Source organism: Sus scrofa, chromosome 4 (assembly GCF_054392235.1).
Source record: "Sus scrofa isolate SSC_HxYL_T2T_F1_AM1 chromosome 4, Sscrofa_HxYL_maternal_Yorkshire_Landrace_v2.0, whole genome shotgun sequence".
In the NCBI taxonomy this organism is placed as follows: domain Eukaryota; kingdom Metazoa; phylum Chordata; class Mammalia; order Artiodactyla; family Suidae; genus Sus; species Sus scrofa.
Window position 1 is genome coordinate 9,162,295 of NC_139386.1, and position 18,659 is coordinate 9,180,953.

An 18,659-nucleotide genomic window follows, 5' to 3' on the forward strand; every position below is an offset into this window, starting at 1 on the left:
TGATCCCTAACCAAGGGTGCCCTGCTTGGATGCTCTACTCCCCAAGAAACTCAACAGGGAGCTGAGCTCCAAAACTGGCCCCTCTTTCCTATTCATTTCCATTAATACAAACTCCATCCTTCTATCATCCAAGAGTCACAACTACTTACAGACAGCTACATTTGAAATGTATATACTTCTTTCTTCTTAAACCCACTCATACCACCCACTCCTTCTAAAACCAAAAAACAACAAAAACCAAGTAAACAAAGCAGCAAATCTGTTCTTCTCCCTGGTGCTGTGCCAAGCACCCGAGTGTCCAAAGAAGAAACCGAGACAAAATCTTTGGCTTTCTCCTTGCCCCCCACCCACCCCATCAATCAAGTGCTTACAGACTCATGCCTACAAATTTTCTAGCCTCTACCCACTTCTCTGTATTCTCACCTGTGCCTCCTTAGTACAGGCCACTGTCACCTCTCCTGGGGATTACTGGAGAATAGCTATCCCATCTTCTACAACCAGAGTTATATTTCTGAACGCAACTCTTATCATGCCGTCCTCTGTTTAAAATTATTCAATAACTCCCCAATGCTTTCAGAAAAGTTCAAACTATTTAGCCTAGCTTTACAATTCCCAACTCTGCTGCTCTAGTTCACGCCAGGGAGACTAACTTTACACTAATTCCTTAAAAAAATCATGTTCTTGCCTACCTCCGGTCCTTCACACAGGCTGTTACTTCTGCATGAAACACAGTCCACGGGTCTCACACTTGCTTAGGGTTTTTTCCCTCTGGATGATATCCCTGTTTCACCAAACCTGAACCAGATACTCTCCTCGCTGCTGCCTAAGGACCCCAAACCTCTCTGCTCATAGACTTTAAGGCATATTGCAAGTGTCCAGTTAATTCTCCTATTAGAAACAAGCTGGGAGTTCCCGTCGTGGCGCAGTGGTTGACGAATCCGACTAGGAACCATGAGGTTGCGGGTTCGATCCCTGGCCTTGCTCAGTGGGTTAAGGATCCGGCGTTGCCATGAGCTGTGGTGTAGGTTGCAGAAGCAGCTCGGATCCCGCGTTGCTGTGGCTCTGGTATAGGCTGGCAGCTACAGCTCCAATTAGACCCCTAGCCTGGGAACCTCCATATGCCGCGGGAGTGGCCCAAGAAATGGCAAAAAGACCAAAAAAAAAAAAAAAAGAAAAGCAAAGAAAAAAAAAAAAGAAACAAGCTGGATAATGAATTAACTTCTTTCCTATGTATCTAGAATAAAACTGGTAAAGTGCCACTTGGGAGAAATTGAGAAAAAAGTCACTCAAATTATCTTCTGTGTTTTGTGGTCCAGATGAGGCACCCGTTAGGAAAGACTATATGAGCTTTGTGAAAGGAGAAACCTCTGCCTGTCTTGTTCATTCTCGCTTCTGTTTGCACAGAGGCTGGCATACTGTAAATACGCATTAAATACTGCACCCCCTCACAGAGCAGCATCTGGCACATGCCTAGGCATACACTGCTCACTCAAATTTTAGGCTGGTTTAAGATAAAAGAAAAATGTAGTAATTGGCTAACATTTATTGATCACTTACTATATGTCAGCCACCAATAGTTCAATAAGCTTTAGACAAATCATTCTTCTTGTTTTAGGACCAGCTATCATTATATTCCAACTGTTTGTCTCTCTTCTCCACCAGATTTTAATCCTTGAGGACAGGGACTGAATCTTAACATTATTCTACCCCTAAAAGTCACAACAGTGCTTAATATATAGCAGACACCCAGTAAAGGTTTGTGGAATACATAAAGAATAAATCTAGATCAACACGAACAACTGAACAATCTTCGAGTACATGGAAAACAGTTGGCAAAATCAATTTATTACGCATCTAACTGAACAGCGAAGGCAGTTAATTCTGGTGATGTTACCTGATAAAAGTATTGGACTTCAGCCTCACTATCCTTATTTGTAACCAAATATAATGCTGTCTTCCTCACTGAACTATCTTACAAATTAACCGAGGAGTGAATACAAAGTGCGTTATCACAGTGACTTGCACACAGTTAGTGCATAATAAATGGCAGCTACTATTTTGATGATAATGGGTATATGCATGATGCCCAACAAACTAAATATTTTGCTATTTTCTTTTGCTGTATTGTTCTTAAATCCTTTATCTTTTAAAATGAATATCTGATGGTTGCACAGTGAGAGGAAAATTTAACAACTGATATCCCATAAGAATCACTGTCTCTTCTGACTCTTTCTGCATTAGGGCAGGACACACATGCCACAGACTGGTTCTAAACCATCAGAGTCTTTCTAGCTCTTATTCATACTGAGGGATTTCTGTCCAGCAATATAATTAAGCCTATGCCGACATACTCAGAATTCTTCCGGTCAGTGACAGAGAGGAAGTAAGAAAGAAAATACATCTTTTTCAGGAGTGAGAGGAAATGGGAAGAGCAAACCACCTATTTTTAAAAACAAACCAACCATGATTTTCATTAAAATCTGTTGAGAGTCAAGGGAACAGGGTAAGAGGAAATAACAAGGTGTGAAAATAAACTACAGCTAAGGAGGCAGGCAGAGCAGAATAATACCTGAACTTACAACTACATGAAATATACAGGTCACTGGCTCCATTTTCTAGAAACAAAGGTATGAGCTATTTTCCTAGAGGGCAGGCGAGGGAAAGGGCAGGCCAGACTGACGCTTGGATTCACCTTTGTACTTGTCCCTGGGTTTATGAGGTTTTTCGCCTGAAGGAAAGAGAGCTAAATGCAAATTATAAGAATGAAATATTTTAAAGTCCGCTTTAAAAATTCGTTCAAATTATTAAACTCTACTGAAGTTTTATTCTTAGCACTTTCATTTCCCAAAGGAACTCATGAGGAATAGAATTTTCTATACTACAAAATTTAAAAGAAAATGCAAAAGCTGTCATTAACACCTCAGACGATTATGAACAACTATCACTGTAATATATTTTGGATCCACATTATAAAACAGACAGCTACTTACAAAGACTGTGCTCCTTTTAGTGATGAATCCAGAAAACCGCCTAACTAAAACCAAACAGTTCTCTCACAGAACAGGGGTATCCCCGGAGGAAGAACTAGTTCTTCCGTGAAATTTAATATTTATATAGTCATCAATGAAAAGGAAGGTATAAGATAGAAACTCTTAGTTTTTAAAGTAAAAATTGAATGCAAGACATCATGTACTTTTGCCTTGAAACAAAACAGAATTATTTCAGGCAATGAAAAGAACAAAAGGAAATACATAGTTCACAGAGGAAAACATATTCTTAACTTAAAAAGTTTGCAGGTTTAACAAATAGTCTATACTCTTTCAAATGACAAAAATTACCTAATTCATTAAGCTCAAGAGTCACACATCACTAACCAAACAATCTTCATCAATTTCCCTAAGTTAGATACAATTACTGCTGAAAGAGTAAAGATTCACTTGGCTTCTTTGTTAATATATGAGGAATAATAACCATAATCACTTGAGGATTCAACCTGTTCCTGACAAAATCATATATATGTCTTAACTAAAGGTTTTCAAGAGCAAAATTTTAAAATAGAACTAACTAAACTCTCTTAAGCATTTGAAAAAGCTATAAAATAGCCGTTATACAAACAATTAATTTTCACTGCTAACTGGGTTAACAAACATTGCTGAAACACAATCACTAGAGTAAGAGTTCTAATTACCCTCCTCTTACCTGTTACTTGTGGTACATATGGTACAGACAATCTCTCAACACTATAGCCACTTCCACCCAGTGACTCTGCAATCTTGTTGGTCAGAAAATACAAATTTTTGTCATGCTTCTCTAAAGATTTTGGAAGCCTGTCAAGTTGATCAAAACAAAAGTCATTCAGTATTATTTGTTACTAAGCAAAAATAAGTTAACACATAAACATTCTAGATCAAGGCCTAAATATAAATTCAACTTAAGCTGTAGTTAGTAATAGAAAAATCAGTTTATTTTAGGTGGCTAATTTGAGCTCTTGAAAAACATACGGTATGCAGACTCATATATTAAGCAGTCTGCTGTGATTCTTTCCCCAGTCATGTTCCAATGGAGAGTCGGCCTTAAATTACTCCACTGGAGGAGTTCCTATTGTGGCACAGTGGGTTAGGAATCTAACTGCAGTGGCTAGGGTCACTGGGAAGGCACAGGTTTAGTACGTGGCCCGGGTTAGTGGGTTAAAGGATCTGGCATTCCTGCGGCTGTAGCAAAGGTCACAGCTACGGCTCAAATTCAATCCCTAGTCTGGGAACTTCCATATGCTGTGGGTGCAGCCACTACAAAAACATTATACCATGATAGTCCCACATTAAATGATGAAGACGACTAAATTCAGCTTTAACTTTCATGCTAATTAAAAATATTCTCAGAGAAGAAAATAAAAACGAAGCTCACTGATTGTTAATGAAAAAGATAACAGCCAACTGACTGACAGGAAGCACTTGTCCAAGAACAAAAAGTTTCACTTTCCTTTCAAACTGTTTAATATTATTTCATGCTGATGCTTTCACTATTAAACTACTTTTAGAGCCCAAGTTTGAATAAAGTTTCATATATATTTTTTGTTTAGTCAGCAAGAAAAAATGCAGAGCATAACACTGATTTTCCTCAATACATTCTTTCTCCATAGTTTTATTAAAATTGTTATCTATTATTGAGAGTCTTGAACAGATACGGTATTTACTTAGAGGAATGTTCATTTATCTGTCAGAACATCCTGCATTTAAGGGGTGTATCTCCACAGTAAAAAAAGATAATTTTTTTCATCAAAGATTAACTGCACGTGTTCTTGAGTCTACATTTATAATGTACAAGAACTTTTGTAGTAAGAGAAACAAGTTTCATGAGTTAAATGACACAAACATAAAATGATACGTATTATAAAACACCAGAAAATGATTCTAACAATGGTTTACTCCTTTGTAAGCATCACTCATTGGTTTGTCAAGTCAGTGCCCCTTCCTTAAAATGTAAAGCATTAACATACTTGCACTTATCTCTGAAAATATGCTCTGGTAGAAAATAAGGGGCTTCCATAGTTCGAATTTCGATAACCTGAAAAATATCCAAAAATAAAACAAAATAAAATCATAAACCTCACCCCTCAGGACCTTGCAATAACAATTTGGAAAATTAAAAACACAGAAATAAAAATTAAACATTTATAAGAACTACCATCACTGTATTTTGGAATTTAGGCTATGCTTATGGCCCAAATGTGGAGTTCATTTGGTTTTCACATTTCTTATTTTAAAAAGTCAGCAAGTAACTAAATCATAATGATAAAATAATACAGGTTATTACAAAAAAAGAAAAGGACGATACATTACATTTGATTAAACCTCCTACACAGGGGTTAGAACACGTACTTTCTCAAATGCTGCTATGGGCACCTCCCTTCACAGGCACCAGGCCCTCGACACCCCCTCCTGTGCGTGACCTTCTGCAGCAAGTGCTTGTGAGGTCTGGTGTCTCCACTCACGCGGGAGCCACTTAAAGGGGGACCCCGCTTTCTTAGTTTTTGTATCTCTAATAGCAAATGTCCAATATTCACTCATACACTTCTTTAATGAAGGAATGAATTTCATTTCTTAAAATGCACTAAAAACCTACATTTTAGGAAGGACTCAGAGACGTGCTTAATTTCATAAAAATAAGGTTCTCCATGAAAGATGTCTTTAAAGAATAAAAATTACACTGGACTTTTTCTACCTTCTGCCAGGTAAGTTAGGGGCTCTGAAACGCACATCAAATCATGCAAATAACTACTTAATGAGTTACTACTGAAAAGATAAATATACTTGAATGACACAGGACAAATCTCTGAGAGTACATTGACTACTCAACTTTTGAGATCTAACTCAAGGAGACTGGCTTAGAACAGTAACAACAAAAATAACTACAAAAATGGTATAACTAAAGAAAATTTAGATACTAATTCATAATGTTTAAAAGGAAAACAATTACATAAGAAATCACACGAAGTATTCTAGAAGAAAACCATGTATTCTACTCAACCATTACATTAAAACCTTCTAACAGAACAGGCATCAAAGAAAATATAATATAAATACTAGTCATAATTTTAGCTATAGTTTCAATTTAGTCAGTATTGAAAAAGTCATACATACTTTTATAGAATTATCCTAATTTGCTACATAATCATCAAAGTTACAAACAATCATCTCTGGAAGAAAATCCACAAATTTTGCATAAAAACCAAATTCAAGGACTTTTCTAAATACATTACCTTGCTGACATGCTGGCAAAAGGCAGGGACAGCTATCATCTGACTTACAAAGTTGAGGTATGCCGCCACCAGCGCCATAATTCCACAGCGATGGAACATTGGCAGATTATCCTCGTTGATAATGGCACTGTCCTTTAATTTAAAAAGCCAAAACCAAACACAGCTGAGAGATCAAGGTCTTATGCTCCACTAGCATTTTCTCTATGATTTTACTAAAAACTGCAAGTAGTTAGGAATGCTAACAAAAATGTCACCTTTTCTTTTAAAGAACTTCTGAAAGAAGAATAAATGCCCGTTTACAAGAGACTGAAATCTTTCAACTCAAAATGCTCTTCCTTAGGAAAGCCTTTCCTACAGGTGGGGGGTAGGGTGGTGGAATATACATCTCCATATACAAAAATAAATATATATATATTATCATTGCATACTGTCCTGTTATTACACAGCACTTACTCCAATTAAGCAACTATATATATGGAATTCTTCCTATTTAATAACTTCCCCACCAGACTGAAAGGATGAGCACAGGGACCATGGTGTCCCTTTCTTGACAGTATTCGAATGGCCTTGAACAATACTTGGCACACAGTCAATACTTAGTCAACATTTGTTAAAAGAATAAATGAATGTGACCATGGCTGTGAGTATTTTAGATTTAAGACTAGGCACCTCACTTTTAAAATTCACATCCTTGGATAAAGGCAACAATACTTTCATAACAGTGTCTAACTCAAAAATGCTTTCTCAGAATGAAGAGTTATGAAGGCATACCTGTAAAGCAATAGCTAAGCGAATGAGATCAATAACCACTTCTTCATTGGCCAATTCAATAGTTATAAGAGCAAGAGAAGTATAAAGTAGCTCATAGTTTTTCTGAACATTATCTTCCTCTTTACAGCCTAAATATATGTGTCGATATAGTTGTTGCCCATTCTGAAAAGGGAAATGACAGGAAAAAGAATTTTGCTTGAAATGTAGCAAGGTAGATTTCACATGCATATATAACCTCTTACAGAGTTGCTTTCTTATCACATGACTTAACATGAAAGAGATCTAAATTGATAACTGGATGGTCAAACTGTATTTCAAGTATTAACATCAACAGATATACCAATATATAACTACAAACCAACTATGGAGTCCAAGACAAACTCAAATAAAAACAGCAAGCAGGGAGGTGTTCTCTTGTAAAACAGCGAGTTACGGATCCGGTGTTGTCACTGTAGTAGCTTGGGTGGCTGCTATGGTGGATCCCTGGTCCAGGAACTTCCACATGCCACAGGGGCAGCCCACCGCCACCCCCCAAAAAGCAAAAAAACCCAAACAGCAAGCATTATGAACAATGAAATTTAAAAAAATAATAATTTGAAAAGATGAGCAAAGTAAGAATGATTTGAGAAAAACTGAAATGAACGGGAGCATTATGGGAGCTCGGTAATGATTAAGAACATTTGGTTGAGGGGAAATGGATGCAGGCTTTCTGGCCTCCTGTGAGGTGGGTTGGTTAGGAGCTGTCCAGGGAAGAGTTACTTGCAGGTTCTGCCACACTTCTGTGTAAAGTGACGAAGGCACATCTAAAGCCCATCTGCAGGGGTGAGGTTACAGACACAGCCCAGGGACTGGAAGAAGTTCCCCCCAAACCAAACCAATCTAAATATGTTAAAAATAATACTAAAAGGCTTTGCTGCCTGAGCATTTCTGGGTAAAGGTCCAACTGCCAAGGGAGAGCTAACAGAAATAAGAGAGTTTTTCCCATTTCGTTACTACGTGGTAATTAACTCGAAGTGCTGCACTGGTTCTCAGCACTAACTGTAAGCTGCAATCGCTGGACAGCTGAATGACCACCATGCTTTCTCCCCATTGCTCACCACTGGCCACTCCCAGTATGATTTAACTCATGGTGGCGAAGCCCAAGCACCAGTGTTTGTAAAGCTGAAAGCTCTCCGGGCGATGGTAATGTGCGGCCAGGGTAAGAACACTTGGACCTACCGTCCCCAGGTGGAGGGACTTGAGCTTAACACTCCGGGCCCGTTTCTCAGAAGGTTTGTCTGATGCCTCACTTCAGGCAAAAGAACTGAGCAAGAACAGCAGAGACTTCTGGAGCCTGGGTGTCTGTAAAAGGTATGCATTTTGCTCTGTTCTCCATTTAACTTGCACCATGGACCCACCCAGATAAGGGGAGAGTCCTCCAGCTGTGCCAATGACTGACTCTGTTTAGGTCTGTGGTCCAGTATTAGCAAGTGGGGTTTTTTTTGTCTTTTTTTTTTTTTGGCCAGGGGTGGGCGGGTGAGTGGCTACAGATAAAAAGCTATGCTCTCCTAACAGATTCCTCTTTATTTCTGAAGCTGCTATTTAGGTTTCCATCTTTCTGAATCCAGAGTTTGTCTCTCTCTCAAGGGATTCTATACTTTGGCACACTTCAGGTCTTTGTTGAAATTTATATAAATGGCTGAAACTGAATATGAAAACCAAACAATATTTTTTTGGCTGATAAAATAAATTGGAAAGCAAATGCAAAAGGGTGTCCAATTGTAAAAAATAAATTTGGTAAAGGAAAAAATGTGAACAGATTGCTCCTAAAGAAAAACACACTAAATAAATGGTTTACACTAATGGTAAACAAACACTTAGCTAGGTAAGTTATTTTAAATTATAAAATGGAAGGAAAACTAATTCAGAGAACAGTTTAAGGATTCAAAATTTAACATGGAATAATAGTCTAACCTTTTAGTTAAGCCATACTCTTTCAAACTGACTGGCTCGCAAAATTAAGCACCAAGAATTATTTCTATCATACTAGATAAAATCAAATCAAATGAGTCCCAAAGTTTGGGACTGCTTGATGTCATTATGTTAGAGTAAAAAAACCCCCAAATTATTAATGAATTTTCAAAATTCATTCTATCAACTGATTAAAAGTTCCTCAGTTATGGGGAATAATTTCTTTGATGACCTAGAGGATTTAAAATATGGAAAAAAATAAAAGTTGGGAAGAGTTAATGTCTTTGTCTTATTATTAACCACTTTTTTTATATACTATACAGCCAAACTTAAAAAATTCTTTTTTTTCACGTTAATTTAGGAACAATAATAATATGTAAACTATTTTTCAAGTGAAATTTTCAAACTGTGAGGCCATTAATTTGAAACACAGCCATCAATATTAGTGGATAAGGACAGCAAAATAGAAGATGGTGACAGAAAGAAAGCATGGTCTGACAAAGAGCCAAAAAAGAACATGGATTATAGACATTTGCACCTGCCTTCCTATGGCTCTCCGTCTGCTGTCCTCTGCACCTCAGGACAGCAAGGCTCACTTTCCAAAACTGTGATCATACTGACTCCAGGTAGCATGTGTGTCGTGTTATACTGTCTCTCTCAGCACTGAGATCAGTGTCTGGCAAATACTAGGCACTCAAACTTTGGATGAAGAACTGCACAGAAAGTTTATTCAATATGCTAAATAACCCGAGGTGCTAAAATTTTCTAAATTCAGCCATTTGTTGATAGACCTCCAAAATTTAAGTGACTGTAATGAAAATCTAGCTAAACACTACTTAAATAGGCAGAGATCCTGCCTACCTCACCTTTACATCCCAAATAATGCCCAGAACAATGCCTAATACTGTAAACATTCATTATGTGTATTTATTCAATGGTGATATGTATTTTTAAAAACTTGAAACTATTATAGAATCGTTGAAAATGGAATCAGTATGTGTGTTGGGTGGGGAGGAGTGCAGTGCAGAAATTACAGAGAAACAGTTTAAAGGAAGAAATTTAGAACTATCACAGCCGTCTGACGACCCACTGTTTAAACCCAGGCTGGAGGGGACGCCACTCAGAATGCTGTGGTAGATGTGCAGGAGACTAAAGGATGGTGGCTTCAGGTTTTCAACTCCAAGATGCCATGGCTTCATTTCAAGCTTATGTGGATCAATATAAAACTACCTAACAATTCGAGTGGCTTCAACTTAAGTCACACATTGTTTTCCAGAAGATAATCTTACCTTTTTCATGAAACTTGTGTCTTGCCTACAAATTTTTTCTCTTTTTATCTTTAGGTCAGCCACATCTGGTATTATTCTAAAGAAAATCAACATAGCACTTTTTACAAATAGCACATTTAGTTATAAAATCATGTCTTACATGGCAAATCATAGCTATACTTAAGAGTTTGAACTATTTAACCCTCAATGTGCATTTTAAATAAGCATATATGTAATGATGCTACAGAATTACCAAGTTTAAACAGAATTGCTTCAGGTAATATTGACTTTTAGTATCATTCTTAAGTTTAAAGCAAAACCAAAATGAAATTCATGTAACTAGTGATTACTAGTAGATGAGATCTCTGAAGATACACGAAAAGACCTTAATCATTTGCTATCATAAAAATACATTAATAATCAAATTATAATACTAATTAAATAAAATTCTGGATTAATAAAGCCTGAAAAGCCAGGATTAAAAAAAGTACAAAACTTAAATACATTAATGTAGAAATGTGAAAACACTGTCACTAAGCCTATTTTCAAACAGCACATTACCTGATCCCTCGAAGCTTTGCCCTGTTGTCATGGCGATCCATAAGATTATGCATTACTTCCAAGACTAACTGTCTCAGTTCATAGTCTTCCATGAGGGATGGTGATAACAAAGGATCCAGGAAAGACCCTGGCAGTGCAGTAACAATCGTCTTTGCTTTGTATCCTGAGGTTACCTGATTATTGGGATGAAAACCAAAGAAACAAACAAAAAACCTTTGTCATGACTCCTTCTTTGGTAAAATTCTCCAACGGTTTTACAAGAACCATAAACTTAGGGAAACAGCAAGTACGGACACAAACCTGAGGGAAAAACTAAAAGGAAATTTGTGACATGATGAGGATTTCACTGAATTTACAAAAGCGCCATTCACAAAGTTAATGGCCAATAAAATTAATAACAGCACATATTTGCCATAAGCCAGGCACGAACCTAACTACTTTATGTGTATTAACTTCATCCTCACCACCTCCTGTGAGGCCAGGCATTGGTGTACCCCCTTTTTGTAAAAGAAAACTGGGGCTCAGAGAGGCTAAGAATATATGGGATAAGTGGCCAGTACTAAATGTATACAAGGAGATTAGGTAGCAAATAACACAGATTAGACAGGACAATTTTAAACTGGCAAATAAGTTTTTTATTTCAAATCAAGCAGTTAAGGTTAACAGGAATGCATTTTAACTTTGGAAAGTGTTACTTTATCCATTATTTGATTTGACATTCTGAGAGTATCCCTATCTCTGAAGGTGGAGCTTTTAAATAGGAGGTACTTCAATGCTGTTCAAAGTTTAACTGTACCCCAGAGTCATTCATTCAGGTGACTATGAAGTACAATTAGGATTAGAGACAAGGTTATTTACTCAGAGAATTTATTTAATAAAAAGGCTTAGGACCAAAAGAAGTTTCAAGTGGGTAATCTCCATTTATATTCAGGATTAAAAGCATAAATGGAACACCTAACATTTATATTTGGGCACTCATTATAGGACAAAGGTGACTTTATAAGTGAGTAGAGAAATTGGTGGGACAATTACTACCTACCTAGAAAAATTAAAAATATATCCATACCTTACACCACATACAAAAATAAACTTCAAAGTTCTAGATGTGGAAAACCAAATTTTAAAAGCTTTTATAAAAGAAATAAACAAATGTGTTTATATCATCAGAGTAGACGAGGAGTTCTTAAACAAGATACACATAAAAAAGCACAAAACAGGAGTTCCCGTCGTGGCGCAGTGGTTAACGAATCCGACTAGGAACCATGAGGTTGCGGGTTCGGTCCCTGCCCTTGCTCAGTGGGTTAACGATCCGGCGTTGCCGTGACCTGTGGTGTAGGTTGCAGACGCGGCTCGGATCCCGCGTTGCTGTGGCTCTGGCTTAGGCCGGTGGCTACAGCTCCGATTCGACCCCTAGCCTGGGAACCTCCATATGCCGCGGGAGAGGCCCAAGAAATAGCAACAATAACAACAACAACAACAACAACAACAACAAAAGACAAAAAAAAAAAAAAAAAAAAGCACAAAACGCATAGGAAAGGACTAATATATCTGGCTATATCTGAGCCCACGGCATCTTCATCTATAAAGTGGCAATACTTTCTGCTTTCTGTATGTTTCATCATTATGATGATCAAGTAAGATGACAGGAGAAGTAAGGAATAAACAGTAAAAGTAAAACGAAGGAAAATGAAAAGCATGATATTTAAGTACATAAACTACAGTAAAAAACTTACCATAAACAGTACCTTATAATACAAGAAAAAGAAGCTGATAATGCAAGCTATTCTTTTGAGCTCTTCAATAATTTAAGGTTAAGCGGGTTCTCCACCTGTCTTAAATTCCTTACCATAAGTAAAGATCTCAGCAACATTATCTGAATCCGCCTGGTTCCAAGATCCCTAAAATATACAAAATACTGATATTACCTTACTAATAGTAATTAACATTTATGTAATTGTTTACTTATTGTTTATTGATTTTAAAACTCTATTCATATTAGCTAAATAGATTTTATTTTCATACTAAAGTTATGGCTCACTTTATAATCTAGGCTAAAATTTATATGTATTAAAGAGTCGTATGTAAAAAATTCAAATTCAAACAAAAAACTTTAAAAATATTAGCTCCCAAAGGAAACAGACTTCTGGATGTAATGATATGAAAAGTCAATTGTATAAATACACAACAACACAACCTCAATTGAAAAATGCTTTAATTGGAGAACATATCTATTGCAAATATAATTGACATAGTATCCATTTAACATATATAATAAGCAGGTAAGAACAAGCCTAGATAGTTCTTATACAAGAGATTCCCTAAAAAAGAATTAACAAATGAAAAATGGTTATCTAATTAATGGTCAAAGAAACAGAAATCAAATAAGACTATTATTTTCTTATTAAATTAGCAACACAAAATATTTACAAACTAAAGCTTTAGCATGTCATCAAATCAAATCAAATCTATAAAATAAGGGGTTCAAAGCATATGATTTTTAAAATCACTTTCAGTTCTACAATTCTAGAAATAAGTCAACATTCCTGCTATACTGACAAACTTGAAGCTTTACTCTGAATATGTGTGTATATAGAAAATGCCCAGGCTACATCTTCCACCTAGTCAGTACAGGATAGAAAATTTGAGAGTTTATGATATACTGAAAACTAATTCTAAAAAGCATACAATGTTGATCCAACTGCTTAGCAATCTAGGACTATAAAAATACAGGACTTTTATTATTAATGATTAAAAAATATTTGATATATTTGAGATGAAATTTTATCCAAGATTAAGTTCAAAAAATACAGGAAGACTACAAAAGCATACCCTAGTTGACTGATATCCAAAGTATGGGTGGATGTCCCAAAAACGGGTACTTTCCCCATAATGAACATCATGATTTCCGACCTCTGATAATCTGGCAGGTTACTTCCAAAAAATCCTTTAAAAATATTAAGATAAATTTTATGAATTGAAAAGTTTATTTTTTCATATAATAAAAACATCATATTTTAACCAAAGCTTTCAATACGCAGTAAAACAATGTATTTGAGCTACATATAACTCTATAAAGATATGGTAATTTCTTTTAGAAATAAAGAGAAACTTTGTATTAAATGTTCCAAAGGACTATTATAAACAAGTAGCTCACAGGTTAAGATATTACTCATATAAAAAGCATAAATTGAACTCCATAATAAATTCATGTGACTCTATTTTAGTAAAAACTGTTAGCAAGCATTAGAAATTAGGTACTAAACCCCAGGAATACAGATACTGAAAGAGAAGGGTTAAAGTGGGAAGAGTTTGCTTGCTTTAACTTATATTTATACACAGTCCGTTCACGTCATTTCCCCAAAAACTGCCATGGCTTTTTATTTTAAAGGAAGCCCTTGACCCTTTTACCCTCTGGGGGAGGAGGAGACAAGCATATGATATGAAGGTCTAAGTATCAGTGCCCAGATCCTGGTCTCTCACACTATTCCCCACTTAGAAAGGAATCACAGCTCCTTGGAGAAATGACTGATACTAGGGCTCGGGTAGGAAGTATAAAATGAGCCTAAATTATGAATAAGGTAGTGCTCAAAAGAAATGTGAGAATATAACAAAGACGTAGAAAATGGGGGCTCCCACTGGTCAAATCTGGGACAATTTGAGCACCACCAAAATAATAACTTAGTAAGTACAGAATAAATTATGAAGGTAAAAATATAAATCCATGACCTCACACCAGTGTATTTAAATAGATAAATGCATGCAGTCCTACATACATATGGAAGGAGGAAAGGGGGCTTCCTTACACAGTTACAACAGAACACTGAATGCCACGTGACAGCAATGGAGATAGTGCCGAGTTTGAACACCATCATTTTGCAACTGTCATGGTAAAAACTGGTTCAGGTAAGAATTCTGAATGGTTGCTAAATCTGGGGGAAAGTTTGGATGGACAACACAGTATCTGCATGGTCTAAAACGCTTGTCTCAGTTTATTATCTGCAAGGGGGAACATGGAAACTGTGCAGCAGAGAAACAGAACACTTTGAGTGATCAAAACTAACATCGTCAGTGAGCAGCAGACTACACCGTGTGCCTCTCTGTCTGTGATCATCGGAGAATATTATCACTCGTGGGGTCTCTGGCCCAGAATGTATAACCTGAGTCTAATCACAAGGAAACACCAGACAGACCCATGTGAGGAAATGTTTTTTTCAAATGAGGGGTTCAAGGGGACCTATACTCTTAAAAAAGGCCCATCTTATAAGAGAAATGTTCTGAACTAAAAAATATCAAAACTAAATGCAATATGTGATGTTAGATCCTAAGGAAAAACATGCTATAAAGGACATTATTAGGTCAAATGACAAAAGTGAAACATGAAAACTTAATGTGTTGATAACTTCTCCGGTTATATAAGAGAATATCTTTCTTCTTTGGAAAAATACTCTGTAGTAAAGGGCTATGATGTATACACACCTATAATAGGTGTATGCGTATATATATATACATGTACATACATACATGCCTCCACACACAGAGATGGAGAAAGGGAGGGAGTCAGAGAGGAAAGAAATGATAAAGTAAATGGCATAAAATATTAACAGATAAGGAGTTCCCGTCGTGGCTCAGTGGTTAACGAATCCGACTAGGAACCATGAGGTTGCAGGTTGAATCCCTGGCCTTGCTCAGTGCGTTAAGGATCCAGAGTTGCTGTGCGCTATGGTGTAGGTTACAGACGTAGCTCGGATCCTGCGTTGCTGTGGCCCTGGCGGAGGCCAGCGGCTACAACTCCGTTAGACCCCCTAGCCTGGGAGCCTCCATATGCTGTGGGAGCAGCCCTAGAAAAAAGGCAAAAAGACAAAAAAAAAAAAAAAAAAAAAAAAAGATGAATCTAGATGAAGAGTATATACAGTGTTCTTTGTTTTAGTCTTATGTTTTTTTTCCAAATACAGTTTTTTAAAAAGTCTAAGCTATCATTCACCTTTGACTAATGTACCTTAAGAGTCAAGTACCTTCTAAAGGGCTTTTTGAAATCACTGTTTTACATAATAATTTGAAGGATGAAACGAACTCACCTATTGTTTGGATGATAGCATTCTGCACAATCTTCTCATCACTGTCTTTGGCGTTTGTATTTAAGTTGGCACTGCCTACAGAGCCTCCCTGTAAATCATTTGCTTCAAATTCGACACTGAGACGCAGATGCTTCAACAGGGTGTTAAAGACTTCCAGCACTGTGGGTCCTGCAAATGAGCCCTGAGGTGAGCAGATGCATTGTTCCAGCATCGCAGTCACAAACCCAATTCTCCTATTTCTCAATGAGATTTTTGGATATTTCCTAAGTAGTTGGAAATACTTAATAATTTATGAACTAACCAGTTTATTAAAAGAGCAAGAGAAATACTTAAATAAGAAAGTCTAGCTACTCAAACAAACATTTACTGAGTATCTGAGCAACTCACTGAATCTCTGGTACAAACCACACAAAGTGTGTATATCCATATAAAGATTACCCCAAATTTCCCATCTATCTAATCCTGCCTACTCCAAATAATGTTTACTGGGATAACCTGCTGGGTCAAAATCCATAGAATTATGATAATATAGCTCATTGTTGCACAAGAAATTTATTTTGCATCTTTCGAGGCTGAAGAAGGAAGGATTTTTGCCTCAATTATTAGACAGAAACTAATCAATTTATCAGATTCGGGTAAACTAAGTTTGTTCTGTTTTCAGTTCTATAAATACTCTGCACGTGTTTCCGTCAGTGCATCTACCGCACTATACTTTAATCAGTGCTTTTCATTTCTGCCTCCTAGTCTGGATTATAACTTTCTCCAAGACAGGGGGCCACGGTCAAGTACTTCTTTGAGAGTCCAGAACCTAACGCATGGTACTTCACACATAACAGACATCAGTAAGTGAGATGATTCAATCAATGTACCATTTGTATTTCATTTCATATTTCAAACTAAATAACTCTTCAATTAACCTGCTTCCATCCCTTTCAGATATGAGTAATGAAGTCTGTATCCAAAATGCCCTCTCATTTGACACTGAATTAATATTAGAGTATTTCAGCAGCTCATCTATAGTTCTACCTTTATTATGAAGCAAAGAAATCATACTTAGATTTTCCTCATGACTTCAGTAATTTTATTACGGACCCTTCTATTCTCCTAACCACATGTGAGTGAAAATTCACGATGTCTGACGTTTCCCTTCTTCTTGCTCCCCTACAGCCAGTCCGTCAGCAAATCCTGTGGACTGTACATCCCCCTTTCCACAGCTGCCACCAAGGTGAAGAGCCTTCCCTGTACCTACGATGCTGACAATCACCTCTTACCTCTAACGCATCCTACATCTTGCAGCCAGATGAATTACCCCATAACACGCCTCTGATGAAGAGTACGGTAAATCTTTAGAGTGTCAGTCAACTGCAGAATTATACCCACAGTGTGGCCACAACTTGAACTTTAAGCCATTTCCCTGGCTTCCTCCACACCACCACATGTCCTCAGCGGGCCACATAACATTTTGCTCCAGCGAATCCATTTTCCTTCCCTTCTCTGGACCCTGGTTTTCTTATGATAAGCAATCACATTCTGCCTTGTATTACAGTAGTAGGCAGAGTGGGCCAACTCCAAGGAAACTAAGTTTCTTGTACCTGTACCCTCCCAAACGTTTAGCATGTAATTGGTATTCAAAAGTCTTTATTAGAAAAAAGAGGAAGAAGGGAAGGAGAGACTGACTTGGAGGAAAATGTTCATTGGTAGACTAAAGAAGTCTGAGAATAGCCATGAGAACCCAAAATTTCAAGAGAAATTATAGCACATTTAAAACCAGTGGAAATATTTTCAGAGTTTTCCATACACGGCTGTGCCTACTGAAAAAAACATTCTGACAAAGATTAACAATTTTTTTTTCCTTTTGGGCTGGCACTCACCTATGGAACCTTTAGCAGCAATGGCAACAGCTTCTAACAGAACCTGAATAATACCTGCTCGAACTCGTGGAAAATCTTTTTTACGAGCATCGAGGTGTCCTAGAATCTCCTGGATCACGTGGTGAGAATACTGAGCCTAAAAGAAACAAAAGAATACATCTCTGAGTGGGGGATTTAAGAGAAATTTTTATTCTCTTTATACTTCCCTGTAAGTCCACAAAGAATCTTTATACATTCTTATAATTTGATAATAGGACAAAATGTTAAAAAATAAAGTTATGACATTTAGAGTTACTTCTTTTTCACCCAAACTACATATAAACTATTTCTTACTATGAATACCTAACAGTGCTAAACAGTCAAACTCTCATTTAATCAAGAGCCACTATCAAAGCAAAAATCTTAACAATATGTACTTGATGAAAATTAAATCAAGAAGCTATCAGAGATTTGCAGTTTACAAAGGCAATTTTACCATACATAAATAAATCTGATCAATCACAGTAAATGACATGAGAATCTAAATGTGAAAAAGCATAGATGGAAAATGTTTAACTCTAGTGAATATTCTTAGATTTTTTAATTGATATATAGTCGATTTACAATATTGTATCAGTTTCAGGCATACAGCAGTGATTCAGTTATACAAATTTTTTCAGATTATTTTCCATTATAAATTATTATAAGATATTGAATGTAGTTGCCAAGGGAACTCCTAACTTTGTAATTTATTTTACTTCTTGCAAAAAAAAAATTTAATCTGTTAACTGAATCTGAATGAGGAGGGCAAATGAAGAAATACAAGGCTATTAAAGACCAGGAAACAGCTTTAATTACACCCACAGACTGCCAGATCAACTTCTCACCTGCTAAACTAAAATTAAATTAAAATATCTTAAAAATT

The 18,659-nt window shown here is 36.6% G+C and overlaps 1 protein-coding gene across 6 annotated transcripts in view; it reads right to left on the reverse strand.

Moving 5' to 3' along the window:
• The window catches only part of EFR3A (EFR3 homolog A), an 83,942-nt gene that overhangs the window by 20,747 nt on the left and 44,536 nt on the right, over positions 1 to 18,659 (reverse strand). For all 6 annotated transcript variants that reach the window (XM_021088899.2, XM_021088901.2, XM_021088900.2 and 3 more), the window contains 10 exons: positions 17,756 to 17,891; positions 15,885 to 16,052; positions 13,639 to 13,753; positions 12,656 to 12,707; positions 10,810 to 10,982; positions 10,270 to 10,345; positions 7,031 to 7,192; positions 6,260 to 6,391; positions 4,997 to 5,064; positions 3,700 to 3,827 (listed from right to left, as the gene is read on the reverse strand). In XM_021088899.2, the coding sequence (XP_020944558.1) occupies positions 3,700 to 3,827; positions 4,997 to 5,064; positions 6,260 to 6,391; positions 7,031 to 7,192; positions 10,270 to 10,345; positions 10,810 to 10,982; positions 12,656 to 12,707; positions 13,639 to 13,753; positions 15,885 to 16,052; positions 17,756 to 17,891 (1,210 nt within the window). The remainder of the gene's footprint in view (positions 1 to 3,699; positions 3,828 to 4,996; positions 5,065 to 6,259; positions 6,392 to 7,030; positions 7,193 to 10,269; positions 10,346 to 10,809; positions 10,983 to 12,655; positions 12,708 to 13,638; positions 13,754 to 15,884; positions 16,053 to 17,755; positions 17,892 to 18,659) is intronic.